An 18,612-nucleotide genomic window follows, 5' to 3' on the forward strand; every position below is an offset into this window, starting at 1 on the left:
CACCCACAATATGCAATGATTAGATTTTCATGACAGCTTTTCCAGAGAACCGTAGTTTCAGAAACACAGGTGATCCATGTGCGCAGTGATGTCCTGCCATAGAAATTAAGCTTCACAGTGAGTGTCCTTGACGCCTTCAAGACAAAGGGAGAATGGTACCCAGACCATCAAGAAGCCATTTTTTTTTCTCTAAGGGGGTGATAAGTCCATTTTGTGTGGTCTTATAATATTCTGTAGTTCCGTTGTCATAGAAGATGTCACTGAATGGGTAGGGCAGCTTAAGGTATGGTCTCCTTTCACACAGTGATGACATTAATCCTTATAGGTTGTTGTGACGACGCTCTTGGCACTTGTCACAAAAGTAGACAATAGATGAGGACCTCCATACATTTGTTTTTCAGATCAATATCTGCCACCAACTCTATAATGTCTTTGATTAGTTTCTTATATTATGGTGCTTAACAATTTTTTTTTTTGGTTCTTTTTTTTCGGAGCTGGGGACCGAACCCAGGGCCTTGCACTTCGCTTAACAATTTTAAAAGGCTTTGAAACATTATAATAGCATTATAATAGCACAAGGGCATTGCACCATTACAACAACTGAACGGTGCTAATAAGTGATTATTCAAAATACGGGGAAAGTTTTCTATTACTCATGCACAACTTTAGAGTCTAACCTGGGAACCACAAGAAATAAATAGAAAGCATTGGCTTACTTAAGCGATGAAAGCAGTTCTTCCGGGAGAATGGGCAATTTACTAACTACTGAGCCTGTGGAGGGAGAAGGTGAGGCCACCTCAGGGCAACAGCTAGCCATCCGAAGGGCTGAGTCCTCTCATGGCTTTGAGGGTCAGTGGCAAAAGCTCATGGAAGTCAGAGATTAATGCCACTAGTGAACACCCGGGTTCCTCCCTTCCCTCTAAGAGCTGAGCAAGGCACTGTAACTCATGAAATCGAAATCGTATTGCTATGGTCCTTCGGGACTTTTTTCTACAGAAAGCTGAATAATGACTTACGTGGTTAATGCCCATATAACTCTGAAACCTCTCAACACCAACTGGAAAATAAAGCATAGAATATGTGGAATGTGGCTAGAAAAAGGGCAGAACAAGAAAACAGGTCCGAAGTTTCCCATAAGAAAGCAACGCCCCTCCAACCAAGCTCTCTAGGCAATCGCCACTTTCATATGGTTTGGAAAAAAAGCAAAGCTTGTTTAAAGACAGAGAAGGATCCTAGCGTTCTTCTGGGATTTGCTTATTCTGTGTAATAAACTGAGCATCCTACCCTAGAGAACTCCAACTGAGAGAAGGGAAGCTGTCCGGGGTGGTGAGCACGTGGGAACTGTGTCGCATCCCTCCCCGAGTGCCCATCGCCAGGTGCATCCAAGAACTGGCTGCAACCATAACCAGGCAGAATGCTAGCGCTGAGCTTTGAGCTGGTGTGATAATGAGCTGTAGATAAAAGGCAGGAGGACAGCTGTTAGTAGGCACCAGGCTGTCGTTGGCATGGCTCTGAATGTTAAATACTACTCTGGGATCCTTTATGCTCTACACACCAAGTTAGGATCTTACCCTAAGACCGTGTAGTCCTTTTATTGAAAATTTGCCAGATATAAATCATGTTAATTCTCTTCTCTTTCGCCATCTCCCTCCCCCCCCCGCCCACTTCACTTGTACACTTGTTCTCTGCCTTGAATTGTGAAACATCTACCTTCAATTAGTTGGGAAGCGCTCTAACTTTTCCTCTCCCTGAAGGATTAAACCTGCTAAAAGTAACTCGTGTTTTCTATCTGATAAATAAGGGGATTACAGCACTAACTGCTGTCAGCATTTTTCTCATTTAAACAAATAAAGCTGACAAATGATGAAGTTCTGAGCTGTTCTGTTATGTTTAGAACATGCAGAGCGATTATTCATCTGCTGCCAATGTTAGTCTATCCACAACTAAACCATCCCAGAGCCCAGAAAGCTTATTAGCATATCAGTACTATAGTTCTAGTTTTATATTCTGTGAGACCCTACTCCCAGAGCAAAGGCCGATGGGCATAATTTGCATGGCAAGTGAAAGGGTTGGGCTTCTCCATGCTTATTAGAGTCATGCAAGTTATTGGGTGCCATGCTTCCTTCTTAACAAGATGCTATGTGTTGTTAGTCTGGAACTTTTCCACCACCGTAGCATTTCCCACAATCAAGTTAGCTGCAGTCTCTGGAGACAGAAAAGTACTTAGCTATATCTGCTTGCAACACAGATGGGTGGACTTTAGTGGAGATGATAGGAGAAGTTACCTTAGTAGAGAGAGCTTCTGCTTAGATGTTTCCCAGATGTGGATGTAGATTCTCATACGTGCCTACCTACTACCTGTATATGCAGAGGTAAGTGTGTGTGTGTGTGTGTGTGTGTGTGTGTGTGTGTGTATGTGTGTGTGTAATCACAAAAGAACTGGAGATTTGATAAAGGATGTCCTACTTTTTGAGAAAGACACCTTATCAAAGCAGCATTGTTTTGTTATGCTGGGTAAAACACAACAGATATAAAGACATTAAGGTGTTCTTAGACACGACGGTCAGACCAACTGGAGCCCTCATGTTTGAAGGAGGTGTCATCAAGTAATTAATACGTGTGTGTGTGTGTGTGTGTGTGTGTGTGTGTGTGTTGAAATGTCATTTGTGATCTGCTACCTTGATAATGCCGATTAGAAGAATATACCGTGCTCAGGAAGCAGTTCATTTGTATGGGCTGTGCTTTGTGACCCCTTAAAGAACATATGAAATGGAATGCTAGCTGAGCCATCCTCATGTTGGATTCATGACTTAAGGCTTTCCCCCTCTATCCTAGATGGGATGTCATAAAGAATAACCAAAAATAGAGCAATGTAAGTTCCGCTCTCCTTGAGATAGGGACTTCTTTTCTCTTTGCTCTTGCCAAAGTGCCCTGTAAATGTCTCTGTATAGATTTGGTCAAGCAGGTTTAGGGCCTGTTGATCCTGTGGGGAGTACTCGGAAGATCAGGGCAGCACATACAAACTAGTCCAGGCTCTGTGCACATCCTTGGTACAGCTCCTATACTCCAAGCAACCATTCCCTGTCCTAACCCCAGGACCAAATAGGTAGTCATTTTGTGACATTACTCAAATTAGCCATTCTGGGCTTTACCATCCTTCCGTTTTGATTCCCTTTCATGGGAACAAAGCAGGAAATCTCTTATTCAGTTTCTTTCCCCCTCCTGCCTTCTGTTTGCCCTGGTGCTTTCTGCTCCCTGTGTGGCTGAATGTGGCAGGCTGGGCCAGCTTTTTGCTAGCTTTGTAAATTTCATCCTTCATGCCAGTCATTTGTACATCTGCAAGTCTAACCACACTTGACTAAAATGAATTCTGTGTGTCCTTGGGGTAAGGGGGTTATGCAAATTGGTTGTTCGGATGCGTATACTCCCTGTTTTCTGACTTGAATATGTGGCCCCTCTGAGATATTCTGAGGTGGATTAGATCGATTCACAAGTTGGCTGGAATGAGAACAGAAGAGTGGCTCAACTACGTTTTTACCTTTCAAGTTTATCGTATCTAAAAATGTTAGATATTGGAGCTGAAGAGATGGCTCAGCAGTTCAGAGCACAGGCTACTCTTCCAAAGGTCCTGAGTTCAAGTCCTAGCAAGAACATGTTGAGTCATAACCATCTGTAATAGGATCTAGTATCCTCTTCTATGGTGTCAGTGACAGCATACTCATATACCTAAAGCAAATAATAGGTCTTTTTCAAATGATATATATATGATATATATATGCACAAAATAATGGGGTTCCATGTCAATGTTGGTGCAATTTGTCCACACCCACCCACCCGTGCACTGTCAGCCCCCATCCTCTATTTAGTCTCCTGACACCACGGAGTCCCCTTCTACTTTGCAATTTGTTTTTGTTTTCTTCGGCAGCTCGTTTAATATGAGGATCTCCAGTTCCATCCCTTATCTCATAAATAAGTAACATATTTTTTTTTCCTTAATGGCTGGGTAACAATCCACTGTGAATAAATAGCACATGGACTTCATCCACTCATCTGGTGGCGGTTCCATGGGCTAATTTCAGGACAGCTACTGTGAACAGTGCCACAGCTAGTAGGGATGTACAGCTGTCTCCATTTAATTCCCCCGGGTGTATGCCCAAGAGTGGTATAGCTGGATCATATATTAGTGATGTTTTCCCGAAAACCCACATACTGATTTTCATAGCAGCCTGACTAATTTACACTCCCACCAGCAGGGCATAGAGTTGAGGGCCTGCTTTACAAAGGTCCGGTGCTTTCTGACACAGTAAGTGTCCAGTCCCAGGCTGCCCTTCTCACCTGCAGTATTGGTTTGATCCTTTCTTCTCTCCTTAACTCTTCAAAACAGATTATCCATTTGTCTTAAGTTGAAGAGCATGATGTCAGATGTCAACAGGCTCTCCCCTGCACAGCTCATTCCTGGTCTTTAACTCTTCAACTTCCCTTAACAGTATGTGGGCCCCACTCCTAGACACTTTCTCAAGAAATGGGTTTGTTCCAGACACACTCAAACTAATAGAAGAAAAACTAGGGAAGCATCTGGAACACATGGGCACTGGAAAAAATTTCCTGAACAAAACACCAATGGCTTACGCTCTAAGATCAAGAATCAACGAATGGGATCTCATAAAACTGCAAAGCTTCTGTAAGGCAAAGGACACTGTGGTTAGGACAAAACGGCAACCAACAGATTGGGAAAAGATCTTTACCAATCCTACAACAGATAGAGGCCTTATATCCAAAATATACAAAGAACTCAAGAAGTTAGACTGCAGGGAAACAAATAACCCTATTAAAAAATGGGGTTCAGAGCTAAACAAAGAATTCACAGCTGAGGAATGCCGAATGGCTGAGAAACACCTAAAGAAATGTTCAACATCTTTAGTCATGAGGGAAATGCAAATCAAAACAACCCTGAGATTTCACCTCACACCAGTGAGAATGGATAAGATCAAAAACTCAGGTGACAGCAGATGCTGGCGAGGATGTGGAGAAAGAGGAACACTCCTCCATTGTTGGTGGGATTGCAGACTGGTAAAACCATTCTGGAAATCAGTCTGGAGGTTCCTCAGAAAATTGGACATTGAACTGCCTGAGGATCCAGCTATACCTCTCTTGGGCATATACCCAAAAGATGCCTCAACAGATAAAAGAGACACGTGCTCCACTATGTTCATCGCAGCCTTATTTATAATAGCCAGAAACTGGAAAGAACCCAGATGCCCTTCAACAGAGGAATGGATACAGAAAATGTGGTACATCTACACAATGGAATATTACTCAGCTATCAAAAACAATGAGTTTATGAAATTCGTAGGCAAATGGTTGGAACTGGAAAATATCATCCTGAGTGAACTAACCCAATCACAGAAAGACATACATGGTATGCACTCATTGATAAGTGGCTATTAGCCCAAATGCTTGAATTACCCTAGATGCCTAGAACAAATGAAACTCAAGACGGATGATCAAAATGTGAATGCTTCACTCCTTCTTTAAGTGAGGAAAAAGAATACCCTTGGCAGGGAAGGGAGAGGCAAAGATTAAAACAGAGGCAGAAGGAACACCCACTCAGAGCCTGCCCCACATGTGGCCCATACATATACAGCCACCCAATTAGACAAGATGGATGAAGCAAAGAAGTGCAGACTGACAGGAGCCGGATGTAGATTGCTCCTGAGAGACACAGCCAGAATACAGCAAATACAGAGGCGAATGCTAGCAGCAAACCACTGAACTGAGAATAGGACCCCCGTTGAAGGAATCAGAGAAAGAACTGGAAGAGCTTGAAGGGGCTCGAGACCCCATATGTACAACAATGCCAAGCAACCAGAGCTTCCAGGGACTAAGCCTCTACCTAAAGACTATACATGGACTGACCCTGGACTCTGACCTCATAGGTAGCAATGAATATCCTAGTAAGAGCACCAGTGGAAGGGGAAGCCCTGGGTCCTGCTAAGACTGAACCCCTAGTTAACTAGACTGTGGGGGGGAGGGTGGCAATGGGGGGAGGGTTGGGAGGGGAACACCCATAGGAAGGGGAGGGGGGAGGGGGATGTTTGCCCGGATACCGGGAAAGGGAATAACACTCGAAATGTATATAAGAAATACTCAAGTTAAAGAATAAAAAAAAAAAAGAAAGAAAGAAAGAAATGGGTTTGTTTTAGGGACTTCATTTTCCCTGTACTTTTCTCTTTTTTTCCCTTTGCTAACAGACTCCTCCATTTCCAGTGCCCTGGCCCTGCTATACTTAACCGTTTATCATTGTGCTTACCGTTTATCATTGCCAGGATGGGACCTGGAGCTTGTTCAGTACCAGGCAAATGTCACTTGAGCCCTTTAGTTGTGTGCAATGATGGTAGAAACGCAGCAATGCCATCACCTCTAAAAGTCCATGCTTCTTTGCTCTGGCGAAATCCACAGATTGGAGCTTTCCACCAGAAGAAATGTGGACTGTTAACAGACACCTAGAGGAGTGTTGTGTGGGACCTCCTTCAAACTTAGGAAGCTTACCTCGTATTGTGCATGATGTTTTTTTGTGCCTACAACGGCCTCTTGTCACATATTATGAATAATACATTAGTGATTGGGTGGCCTGGATGTTCTCCAGGGGATTAGTTCACTTCTGTTCTTAGATACCATTTAGGCCCAGCCACTAGCAGAGGCCAACTTCTATTCTACTTCTGTGCAGAATCTTTGTCTCACTTGAATTGGAATGACCCCACCCCCAACTCCTTCTTTGCTGCTAATTACTTTTAGTTTTTGTTTTGTTTTGTTTGTTGGTGTCTTTGTTTGTTTGTTTGCTTGTTTCTTCTCAAATACAATCTGTAAGCACATTCTTCTCTCATACAATACATCCTGACCGGTTTATAATACTCCCGCCCAGCTCCTCATCACCTCCCCTCTTCCCCCAGAAACATCCCCCACTGTGATTTCCTTCAGCAGAGAGCAGGCTTCAAAAGGCAACAAGCAATCAGGAGAAAACAGGGTATGGTAATATGAGGCAAATTTGTCCAAATTCTTTTTGAACTTGAGGGTGAAAAATATCCAAATCAGCCATTTAATTTTTCCTCACTTCTTTTTCATACTAGTCTTATTTCCATAATCAAGAACAAAGTAAGCACAGGAATAGGCATTTCGTTGTGAAAAGCCTCAGTATTAGTTTATAAGACAGAAGCAGGGGACAGCCACCAGATGTTCCATCAATAAACCATGGTGTAACCGGGTGACTCTCGTCTCTAAGTCACGGGGTGTTTTTTGTCTACATTATGGGGATAGAAGAACGTATTCCATCTTTGGGCGATGTGCACACGCAGTGAGGAAAGAACTCTAGGCTCACTGTGGTGCTGGGCTTCCGTACTCAGGCTTTGACTACGCATTCCTAAGGAGAAGGCCAGTGTCAGCCAGTGTCTGTGGGACAGAGTGGCATGAGAGCTCTAGGGACTGGGACCTTATTGTCATTAAGCAACTCTAGGAGGAATGTCCTCCTTCATCCCTGACACTCCGTGAAGGTTAGCCAACCTTCTCGAAGGACCCCAGTGTCCTTGGTCAGAAGAAGGAAGGAGCCTGAGATCTGCAGTTACAGTTACCAAGCATATTCCTAATGATTAGAAGGAAAATGCAAATTCAGAAAGATCTCACTGAAAGCTTCAAAATCTTCGGCTTTATCCAAGCATAGAGGTTTCTTTTCTGCTGTTCCTACAGCCCTTGCCCAAACCACTCCCACCACTACTCTGAGAGTTTTCCTTGGTCCTCTGACTTGGTTATTAGATTATAGGTCAACATGTCTGTTTCTTGTTTCTCCTGTCCATTCGTTTTGTATCCCACAGGCTTTGTTCTCAACCTTTGATACCACCGTTTGGGCCATTTCTTGAATTCCTGGTCTGTTTATTCCCCGCCCCCCCCTCTCTCTCTATCTCTCTCTCTCTCTCTCTCTCTCTCTCTCTCTCTCTCTCTCTCTCTCTCTCACACACACACACACACACACACACACACACACACACACTTTTCTTTCAAGCCATACTATTACAGTAACGTTTCCTTGGCTACAAAACCCCGTAGCCACTCTAAGAACAACTTGAAACTCTGTCCCAGAGCTTATTATGTGGAGATGATCAGGTTCTAGACATTACCTTAGTACATATTCCTCACAGTGCATTTTATACTCAGCCTGAGAGCCCTGAGAGCGCCAGGTCAGTATAATAGGAATGCTATTCTATTCCATGGCACTGCGTCAGTTGATAATACTTTGTGTGTGCACTTTACAGCCTACTCAGCTAGTGGAATTTAATTAGCAGTAATATATTACTGTCACAGTAATTAAAACCTTGCCTTGATTAAAAACAGAATTGTTTAATTAAAAAGAAAAGGTTTGGCTAGCCTTACCTCTCAGATAGAGAAATACAGTGGCCTCACCTAATGTTCTCTGTCTGCCCATCAGGCTTGAAGGTCCGGGAGGTGTTTATCAATGTCACCAGGCAGCAGGTGGAGGACTTCCATGGGCCCGAGGACTACTGGTGCCAGTGTGTTGCGTGGAGCCACCTTGGAACTTCCAAGAGTAGGAAAGCTTCCGTGCGCATAGCCTGTAAGTACCTCTGGGGATGACCTTTGCGGGTGACCTTGGATCTTAGGAGTACGGACATGGGTTAAATGCAGTTGAAGAGGTCAGTGGAGGTGTCCTGGTCTTCTGCAGAATGTAGCTAAAAGTGAGGCAAGATAGACCTTTGCACCTCCAATGAATTTACTTCTTAAAACGCTCCTTCAAAATGCTTGATCCAGAGGATATAATCAGCAACTCAGTTTGCCTAAGAGATTCTGCCCGAATTTTTAGAACTCAAATGCCTTCACACTGCCAGGAAAATATCTTCCAGAGAATAGGAAGCCCACACAAATGCACTCTGCTTCTCCCCATCAAGGATGACGCTCAGGGTGCATACATGGGGAGAGCTGAGCAATGGCTGTTTATTCTGCTTTCTCGCCAATCTGCAAAAATAAGGCATTAAAAACATTAAAGGGTTTTTATAGCCTGTTGTTAAGTCTCTTCTCTACTCACCTTAAAACATGGAAATGGTTTTCAAAACTGTTTTTGTTTGACCCAAGTATAACTTTAAACAACAAAAAAAAGCACATAGTTGAAAAATCGTGAGAAAAAAAGGAAAGAAAAATTGCTTCTCTAAGGAGCCCAAGATTTCAGCATCTATGTCTTTATAATCTGAATATGATATATAAACTTCCCCCCCCGTCCTACCCATTGCCATTACCCCACCTCTGTAGATCCTCTAACTCCTTTTTATGCCTAGAATTGTTATAAGAAAAAAAAACTCTGTAGAAGGAAGATGGGAGGGGCAGGAGCGACGGTTATTGTTGTTTTATTCAAATCCTGCCTTTTGAGAGTGTCATAAAGAATATGGGACAAGAGGGATTTATTCGAGGACTGAAGGAATTCTCCATAGCAGATGTTGATGGCTTAGGGATTAGGAATAGGAGTGAATTGCTATTTGCAAAGACATTTATGTTTCCTCAGAAATGAAATCTCCCTCTTAAAATACGCATTTCACCTTCATAATACTGGCGATGTGGGAGGCCTCTCCTGGATGCCATGTGGGTCCTCCTAGACCAGGAAAAAGAGGTCACCTCATAAGCCGTACTCAGTGTGAGAGCCTTGGGAAATATTTTTTCTAATAGTTATTTAGCTAATTAAAATTAGCCAGCCAATATCTGATGACTTATTGTAGCAGGTCAACCAAGAGAAGGAGTATGTTTGCATTCATGTGTCCCATAAGATGTTCAGTTCTGTGTGCCCCATGTGGACTTACTTCGTACCATCCAGAATCCTAGTCAAGGCAAGGTATATATATATATATATATCTGTAGTGCTCAATTCAAGCAAAGAGGAGGAAACAGCTTGAGACAGTTTGACACTGGCTCACTTGATTTCTGTCTTCTGAGCTCCATTTTCTTTTTCCTTCATCAGGCTTCCCTCCCCAAGGTTGATGTCGCTTTTTCTTTGAACTATCATCAATACAGTTTCCCTGGCCTGTTTCCATCTGTGTTGTGCCCTCCCTCCCTTCTTACTCACTTGATTCCTGATTGCCACGTGCCTGTTAGCCCGTCATGGTTTTGTTTACAAAGTCCATCAAAGATGGGTTCAAACCCACCGGTTCTCATTTCCCATCACCTTGACTGTACACATCACACTTTGTCCTTCCGACAGCCTAGTGGCTACACTTGTCAGCTTTGGCTTTCCCCTTCGTGAATGCAGTCTGCCATCCTGCGTGTGTCCTGGGACGGGAGAGAAGAGCCTAGACTCCGCACTACTGCACTCTTTCCCTTTCTGTTCTGCTTCATCTTCCTGTTGTACAGGTAGACAGCATCGCTCATTCTTCTCAGTCTTAATGCCTCCAAATGGGAATCCGTACCTATTTCGTGGAGCTGTTCTGAGCATTGCTTACATTCCCGAGTACGAATTATTTAAACTAACATGACCAGAGAATACTCTCCAGCCATGATCCGATGCCCTGTGGCAGACCTGGTCCTCCGCAGCACTGTTTCCTGGACTGGGCTTCAGTGGTGTTAATTGAATGAGTGTTCTAGGTTAGCCCTTATTGTGCTGCTCCTCTAAGCATGATAAAATCAGAGGATAGAGAATATTAATAATGGAAAAGGAATTTTTCAACATGTCACTTTTCTTTTACTCATTTGACCTTCCTACAAATCTGAGATCCTTTTCTGATAATAATCCTGTGACTGTCTCTAAAGATTTAAAGAAATTTGTCCTTTTCATATGATAAGCTCATTTGTATATGAAAATATTTTTCAAGCAAAATGTTAGAATATCATTATAGCCCCTATTATACAACTCACTTAATGTGTTCTCTAATAGTGTTTCCAACATATTTTTAATTTCTTCCCATGTAGCAAGTTAGAGGCTCTTTAATTTATTTAAAATTATTTATGCAAGCCAAGACATGATTTGTCATTAAATATTGCATTTGACTTGGGGACCAATGTGCATTAAAATGTAAATTGAAATTTAACTAGTGTAATGGCATCAAAAGCGTATATGGGGGTGCCTTCAGGATCTTACTTGGATGTTTTATTCGCTTGCAGGAAAAACACTTTAAAAATAATTTTCCTTTTTTATTAGCCTGAGAGAGAAGAGTTCTGACTTTTGCGTGTAAGTACTTCCTAACAGATAGCACACTGCACACGGGGCTAGTCTTCCTTCTCAATAAATGAGTAGGCGAATTAGATATAATTGTTACAATGTTTCTTCTTCTTACGATTGTTTCTTAAGGAATAGAGGCATCTTAATGTACTAAATAATCATTGATAGATAAACGACTTTTGTGAATGCGAGGAGCATCATCCGAAGGGGCTTTACAACTTACTATCATCTTCGCAGGACTTAGTGAACTGTTCTGTTTCAGCATCTGAGCTCCTTATGCTTCCTGCATTGAGCCAATGAGCCATTAAGGGTTTACATTTTTTTTAAATTGCATTGTGCAGAAGCGCCAAGGCAACTGGGACGTTGAGCTGGGGGACATATTGACAGGAGCATCTTGATATGATCATGGTTACTAATCTCTATGAAAACACAGGAGGCTCCCTAGATGCTGCTGCTTACAAATTGATTTTTAAAAGGAAGCAACACTGAGAAATTTCTCCTCTTAATTTTTACGATTCATCCGTTCCTCAAAGGGGACCCTACTGGAGGTAAAAGTTAGACGTACCGAGCACATTCTTCTATGGTGTTCTGGATTAGACTATGGAAATATGACAAATATTATAAATTTATTTATTTATTATTCAGTTTGTTATTTATGATATTAATTGTATAACATTGTTACGAACTTTGCGAGTCTGTGAGCAGATGTCTTTGGGATATCAAGCCTAGGAACAATATTTCCAAAACTTTAACGTGCACTGTCATGCCAATCAACAACAAACATGGTCCTCATATACTGCTGAAAATCCAATTCCAATAATTCAGGAAGCCTAGTATAAGGTCTCTAATTGAGAACTTCTACTGAACTTCCTGAATCTGAGGGCTGCTAGTTGATGTATGCCCTGTATTTCCAGTAACAAGTCCTGAGAATTTATGTAGTATTATTTGAGGCATTGTTATTTACCCCATTTAGAATTTCATATGCCTGTTTTATTCAACTTGTTGCCGAAAGGTAGAGAACGTGACTGAAGGGGAAGGTCATCTAGCCATTACCGATGTGGAACAGAGCTCCATCTGTCTACCCATTGTATTCCCTTGCGTATTCTTATTGCGAAGCCCTGTGAGTTGCCCTCTGTTAAATAGAAACTCAAGAGTCAAAATGGAAACCTTTATGTGCATTTGAGTGTTTTCTTGAGGAAAGCGGCAGTTGTTTTCCTCTTTCTTTCATTTATAAGTCACTTGTGAACCTCCTCGTGGTCAAGTTCTACTGTGTGCACACTTTGTATGGGAAACCAGTGTGCCTGTCACCCATCTTAAGTAAGATTTCCCATAATCACACTATGGTATAAACAGGGAGGAGTTGGCTGGCCACCAACTACTGGGGGCTGGAAATAGCTGAGACCTAGTTACCAAAGTGAGTTTAGAAAGGTAAAAATAGATAAATAAAGGCAGCCCTTATTGACCCCCACCAAGCTGGCAGAAGCCTGTCTCCAGGGAACAACTCCCACAGGCCCTCCCTCATCCGTCTGGTTCACTTGGGCTGGAAGAGACAACATGCTGTGGCATCTGCTGCTGGACCACTGTCAAAACCAGGAATACTCAATTATTCGTAGTTGTTGATTTTCATGGGTGAACATTTGGCGGCTTAGAGTTCTCCTTTATTCTCTGTTTTTCCTTCATCTACTTATGAGGTGTCGTTCCTGTAGCATTAATCCCTTGGTCAAGGAAACCCTTCTCGACACTTGGCTACTCTACCTAATTTTGGACTAAGAGCTATAGGAAGTATTTCTGTCTTATAATTGAGTCTATTCTAGCAAGTTGGTCACTTAGAAGAATACAAGTAGGAAACCACTATCTTGTTGATTTAAAAAAAAGAAGAACATGATTTGAGACATTCTGAATCAAATGTAAATATGATGTTTATTTGAGATGCTTCTAAAATGCAGTTGTGGCAAGAATGAGTCAAGAAATTAGAAAAAAAAATCTCATTCACAGCCCCAGAGTGCTGTAGTGGGACAGGATTGTTTTCTTTTGCTATCGGAGGTGGTTTCTTTTTGAAAATCAGAAAAGGAAAAAAGAAAAAGAAAAAGAAAAGACATTCAGTTGTCTCTATTGTGAATCTCAGCTTCCTGGCTTTAGTAAGTAATTCATAGCCTGGGAACTGTTGGTGCCTCTGCCTCCCGCTTGGAAAATTAAGTATGGGGATAAGTGAATGTTCGTACACCTTAACATTTTCAGGCATAGCCTCCTTTGTCTGCTATCTCTCGTGACAGCCTTACAGGTATGCTGAGCTCTACCTGAGTGAGTGAGTGAACAGCACTTCTCAACCTGTGGCTCGCAACGACTTTGTGGGGGTCAACTGACCTTTTCCTATGGGTTCCCCAAGACCATCAGTGAACACAGATATCTACATTACGATTCATAACACTACCAACATTACATTTATAAAGGAGCAGCAAAAGTAATTTTACAGTTGGGGGGTGGGTCATGACAGCGTAAGGTCATTAGGAAGGTTGAGAACCACTGTCTTTAGATGCTTGGGGATAGATGTGTCAGCTCAGAGGTGTGGGTTGCTTTCCCTGTCTGTGCTTTGCCTGTGTTCATTATTCTTTCTGGAGCACATGCATGGCTCCATCGCTCTGTCTCTGACTCTTTATTCTTACGTTATGCTCCTATAGGAAACTGATTCTACTTGATGCCTTGTACATAGACCCCATCTTAACAATCTGTTAACCCCACTGACCTCACCAACCTCTTAGACCAATTTGGACCTCAAAGGGCCTATTCTGGTATCCATAGCTCTCAAATTTCATGTATCCAAGTGTCCATCTCTGTCTTCCCACAGAATTTTTTAGGACTGTTATCATGATATCTATAGTCATAATTATTTTGAATTTGAGAATTCATTTATCTCTTTAGATTGAGAACTACCTCGAGGTTCCACTATTATTACCTCCACATTTTTGACTTCCAAGTCTCAAGCAGTTCTTATGTATTGCCTTTGAAGTTGGTATCGTCTTGAACTGCAATGCCATTCATGCAAAGCTTGACTCCTCTTCATAAAAGGGCATCTGTTCATTGTCTATCATGGCGATGTCCAGCTGTCTGGCTTTCTTGTGAGTCTGTAGCTACTAAGAACATGGAAGGATCAATTTTTGGCTTCCCTTTTCTGGATCTGACTGCTTATTGTCAACACTGGAGTAAGCGGAGGTCAAAGGGAATTGAAAAGATTAAATGTTACAACCATGTCACCCTATGCACTACATATGTGACCTCAGCTATTTACACTCCCTGCCCTGGTCCAATACTCTCTGTCCACTATGGCAAATAGTCTTCAATGCCTTGTATAAATTGTACAAACATTTGAAACCTTAATTTCTCTTTTCATGGCAGAATGTCCCCTAAAGTTAAGAATGACAATAATATAGCTTCTTTTCAAAGATCAATCATTACCTATAACCATGCATTAATCTACAGGATACCATTGAAGGACATAAGAAGCTTGGTTTCTGAATAATGTTTTAAGCTATATAAAATCATCTAACTAAGGGGTGGATGTTTGCTAACATTCAGCTACAGTCTAGTAGCTAGGCTGTACACCATGGGGTGCAGTTGTATCCACCTGAAACCATGCAGATGCTGTTTTCTTGCCAAGCCCTGTGCTAATGAGTGTCAGGGCTGCACAGATGTGCCATGGAGGCTTACAGAAGCAGAGCTGGGAGCATGATTTCTGAGTCCCGGTGTACAATGAACAACATTCTGTGTTTAAAAGTACGAGTTTGGACCACAAAATCAGTCTTTTGAAGCACGTGTTGAGCCCTGTACATGACATGGAACATAATACCTGTGAAGCCAACTCTGAAAACTCAGATCATACATGTAATAGTTGTTTTTTAAGGAAATAACTGGCCTTGGAAGCCTATGGATAACCTCATATCATACAGGATTTGGAGAGGATTGTTTTTCCTATAGAGCCAGCAGCAGGATCACTGGGTCTAGGTAATAAGGTAACAGATGAGAGTAGAGCTTGGAACCAGACATGGCCAGTGGTGGAGTCTGTGCTTGCTATAGCAGCCCCTTGTGTACTCTCTATGGAGAAGAACAGTGCACGTGTCTGGCAGTGACCTTTGAGAACATATCATTGTTAGATATCTAGCTAAGATAGCAGACAGTAAGGTTGTTTATAAATTAAGAAATGGTATCAAGAGTAAATGGAGTCAGTTTGTTGGTAGAGCGCTTTGCTAGCATCCAGGAGATCCTACATTCGAACCTCTGCAGTCCACAAATAGCCTATAACCCCAGCACTCTGTAGGTGAACAGAGGTTCTAGGTCATCAGGCTTAATAGAGAACAAAGCCAACATTAAGGCCCATATCAAGCCAATTTTTTGACATAATAATAGACCTTACCCGAGGTTACAGCACAGTGCCTAGAGGTTTCTTCAGCCATTTACTGAGTGTCTTCAGGTTAACAATGATATGGCTTACTGTTGCCACTCTTTCTTTCTTTCTCTCTCTATGGTCTTGCCCCACGGAACCCTGGGATGTGTTCTGAGAAGTTCATCATTAGATAGTTTTGTACTTGCTTACCCAGGTGGCGTATTTCCATAGAATATGGAAATATGGATGGGCTACTGCCAACCTACCCTGTGAAACTGTTCTGAAGTAAGTATATTCTTAGTAAGTAGGAATGTGCGAAAGAATGAAACACATATAACTGTCCAAGACAACTATATGTCCTGAATGTTAGCACAACTGATCTTACAGCAGGCGTTTTTACCAAAGTTACCACAAATGAATGCAGATACATAGACCTGGCATTCACGGACAACAGGGAGTATTTAGTTCAATTAGAATTTTTGAAATTTTTTCTATATACTGGCCTTTAGATTCAGACTTGTGGGATTCTTTTAATACTGTACTATGTTTCCCTTCATTGCCTTTACTAAGTGCATTTTAGGATATGACTGTAGGGTAATGATGAAAAGACTTTGATAGAAAAGTATTACCCAACTTAAATAACTATTCATTCTTTGCCAACGTGAAGAAGCTTGGCTTTGAAACAGATCTAGTTCCTATGTTACAGTGAGATGTGAAACCTTTGCTTCTTATAATTCAAGTGATCTTTCAGTCTTCTTTTGTCCTCTATGGCACAGAATTTGGAAGCATAATGGTCAGTTATTTTGCTAATATGCCTCAATATATTTTTTCGCTGTACAAAATAAATACAGCCACACAGAAGGAGACTTCCTTTGTTTGAACAATTTGAGCATAGAAATAAATTATAGTAAAAAAAACTCATTAAGTAAGGATTCATATTGATTAAGTATTTATAGCTCAAGCAAGTAAATTTAATACGATAGATCATTCTGAACTATTTCCTCAAAATGCTATCTACATGTCAGACTCTAGAGAAGCCACAAGATCAGTGTACCTCAGCCGTCTATGGAAACTCTCACTATCCATAGATTTTAGGGTCCTGCGGTATAAACCCTTGGTTGGTCAACTGCCTTATGTAAAATGGTATTGTAATGGAACCCCTTATCACATTCTGTAAGTTATCTCTGGATTGCTCACAGTATTGTATAAGCATTGAACAGACATTGTCTGAAAGGCTTGAGACCAGCAGTTTTTACGTTTCAGAGTCCATTAATTATTGGACCACAACTACTTCACTCATTGGGAATCTCCAACCCAAACATCAAAATTCAGAAAGGTTCCAAACTCACATTTTTTTTGATCATCAGATTTAGGAGCATTTTGGATTGGGGATTCTTTTGTTGTTGTTGCCTGTGTTCAACCATTCCTGTGTTAACCTCTATGAGCTGTTGTATTCTGCTCTATTGTTTAAATTTGGGGTAATAATATTGACAATGTTTATGTTCTATACAGGTACACTTTGTTTTTAGCACTTTTAAACAAAGTTAGCCTAGTTTCTAAATGTAAAGTCCTAGGTGAGTAGGAATGGTTTGAGATGCGTGGGACAGAATGATGAATTGGAATGAGTTCTGAGGATGCAACTGTAAACATCAAAGTACTTTGTGTCCCGTTTCTTCTTGCCTCCACCCAGATGGCCCTGCCACCCCTTGCCAGTAGATGTTCTTCAGCCTACATTATGTGAAGCCTAAATTTATAGAAACCATGTTTCTCTGAACAAAGAGCAATGGTTTGCACAATACTGATAGAAATTGGCTAACTTTTGCTTAATACGTGCATTTTTATAAGTGACAACCTTAAAGATGGGATGTATTGGGAAAAATAGTGTGAGAGGACAAATGAAATTTCCCCAGAGAAATTCTTTCATGCTATTTATTGCCAGTCATTATTTTACCAAGAAGAATTTGCAGAAACATAGCCACTGCCTTTCAATAAAATCACAGGTTAATTTAGCCTGCTATTACTTCAGTGAAATTCGCCTTGAATTTCCCAAAGATGGCGATTTTTACTCAAACCTCAGTAAAGCTTTATTGGCAAAGGGAATATAGATTTTACTTCAGTAAACACTCAATCTCCCTACTAAGTAAACCTTCTAACAGACCAACAGTTGGAAGACAAAATAAACAAACAATAACAACAAAAAGAAATTAGGTCTCTTTGTCTTTGCTAATAGTGATTCTTCTTAAGCTAGTGTTACACATTTCTGCCTATGTGTGGAAAGCCAGGATTACACCCCAGAAAGCTCCTAAGTAGGAGAGGGATGCTGACTTAAGGGAAGAGTCAATTATCTGTGAATAGCTCCGTAACCTGCATGTTTTAGGCAGCCCAAGAGCAAACTATTGTCCCTTCCTTTGAAGAGTTCACAGTATAACAACTGAGAGACTTGTAAATAAGAATTTTCAGTGGAGCAGGGGCATAGCGTACACATTCAGTGTGTATAAGAAGCCCACTAGGACAGCTGCTGGTCTCAGTGGTCTAAGACATCCCTCATGAGTTATGAAGGAAGGCAATTCCTGAGCAAGACTGGGGCTTTATCTGGAATGGGATTTGTACTCTAAGACCTTGGAGCGACCACAGAAGAGAGCCTAAGTAGGGAAAAAAAGATGCATGTATAAAATGACTGTCTCTTATTCAAAATCTTGGGCAGAAGGGTTTCAATTTTTCTCAATGTTTGAATTCTGTAATATTTGTATGAACCTTATTGGTTGAAGATCTTTAACTGAAATCTTCCCAATCTGCAGTGGCCCCACCCCCAAGATTGTTTTGATCATCAGGTATTCACGGCTGTCCAGATTATGATGTTTAATACATGTTTATAGTAAATAAAACACAAGACAACAGGAAATACTACAACATGATAGAACTAGGTAGGTCAAGTGATGAAGGTATTTGAATCCTCAGCTAAGTCTTTCATGTTCATCCAGGACATGGTTTGGCCATTGAGGTAGCAAAGGTATGTATGATGTCAGAGGTA

The 18,612-nt window shown here is 41.4% G+C and overlaps 2 protein-coding genes across 7 annotated transcripts in view; both read left to right on the top strand.

The window, feature by feature from the left end:
- The window catches only part of Erich1 (glutamate-rich 1), a gene marked incomplete at its 5' end in the record, with an annotated part of 52,793,804 nt that overhangs the window by 40,391,450 nt on the left and 12,383,742 nt on the right, over positions 1-18,612 (top strand).
- Unc5d (unc-5 netrin receptor D) overlaps positions 1-18,612 on the top strand; it is a 546,654-nt gene that overhangs the window by 309,460 nt on the left and 218,582 nt on the right. For all 7 annotated transcript variants that reach the window (XM_087588379.1, XM_087588380.1, XM_087588381.1 and 4 more), the window contains exon 3: positions 8,477-8,620. In XM_087588379.1, coding sequence (XP_087444505.1) covers positions 8,477-8,620 — 144 coding nt within the window. The remainder of the gene's footprint in view (positions 1-8,476; positions 8,621-18,612) is intronic.

Source organism: Rattus norvegicus, chromosome 16 (genome assembly GCF_021556685.1).
Source record: "Rattus norvegicus strain SHRSP/BbbUtx chromosome 16, alternate assembly SHRSP_T2T, whole genome shotgun sequence".
NCBI classification, from domain to species: Eukaryota; Metazoa; Chordata; class Mammalia; order Rodentia; family Muridae; genus Rattus; species Rattus norvegicus.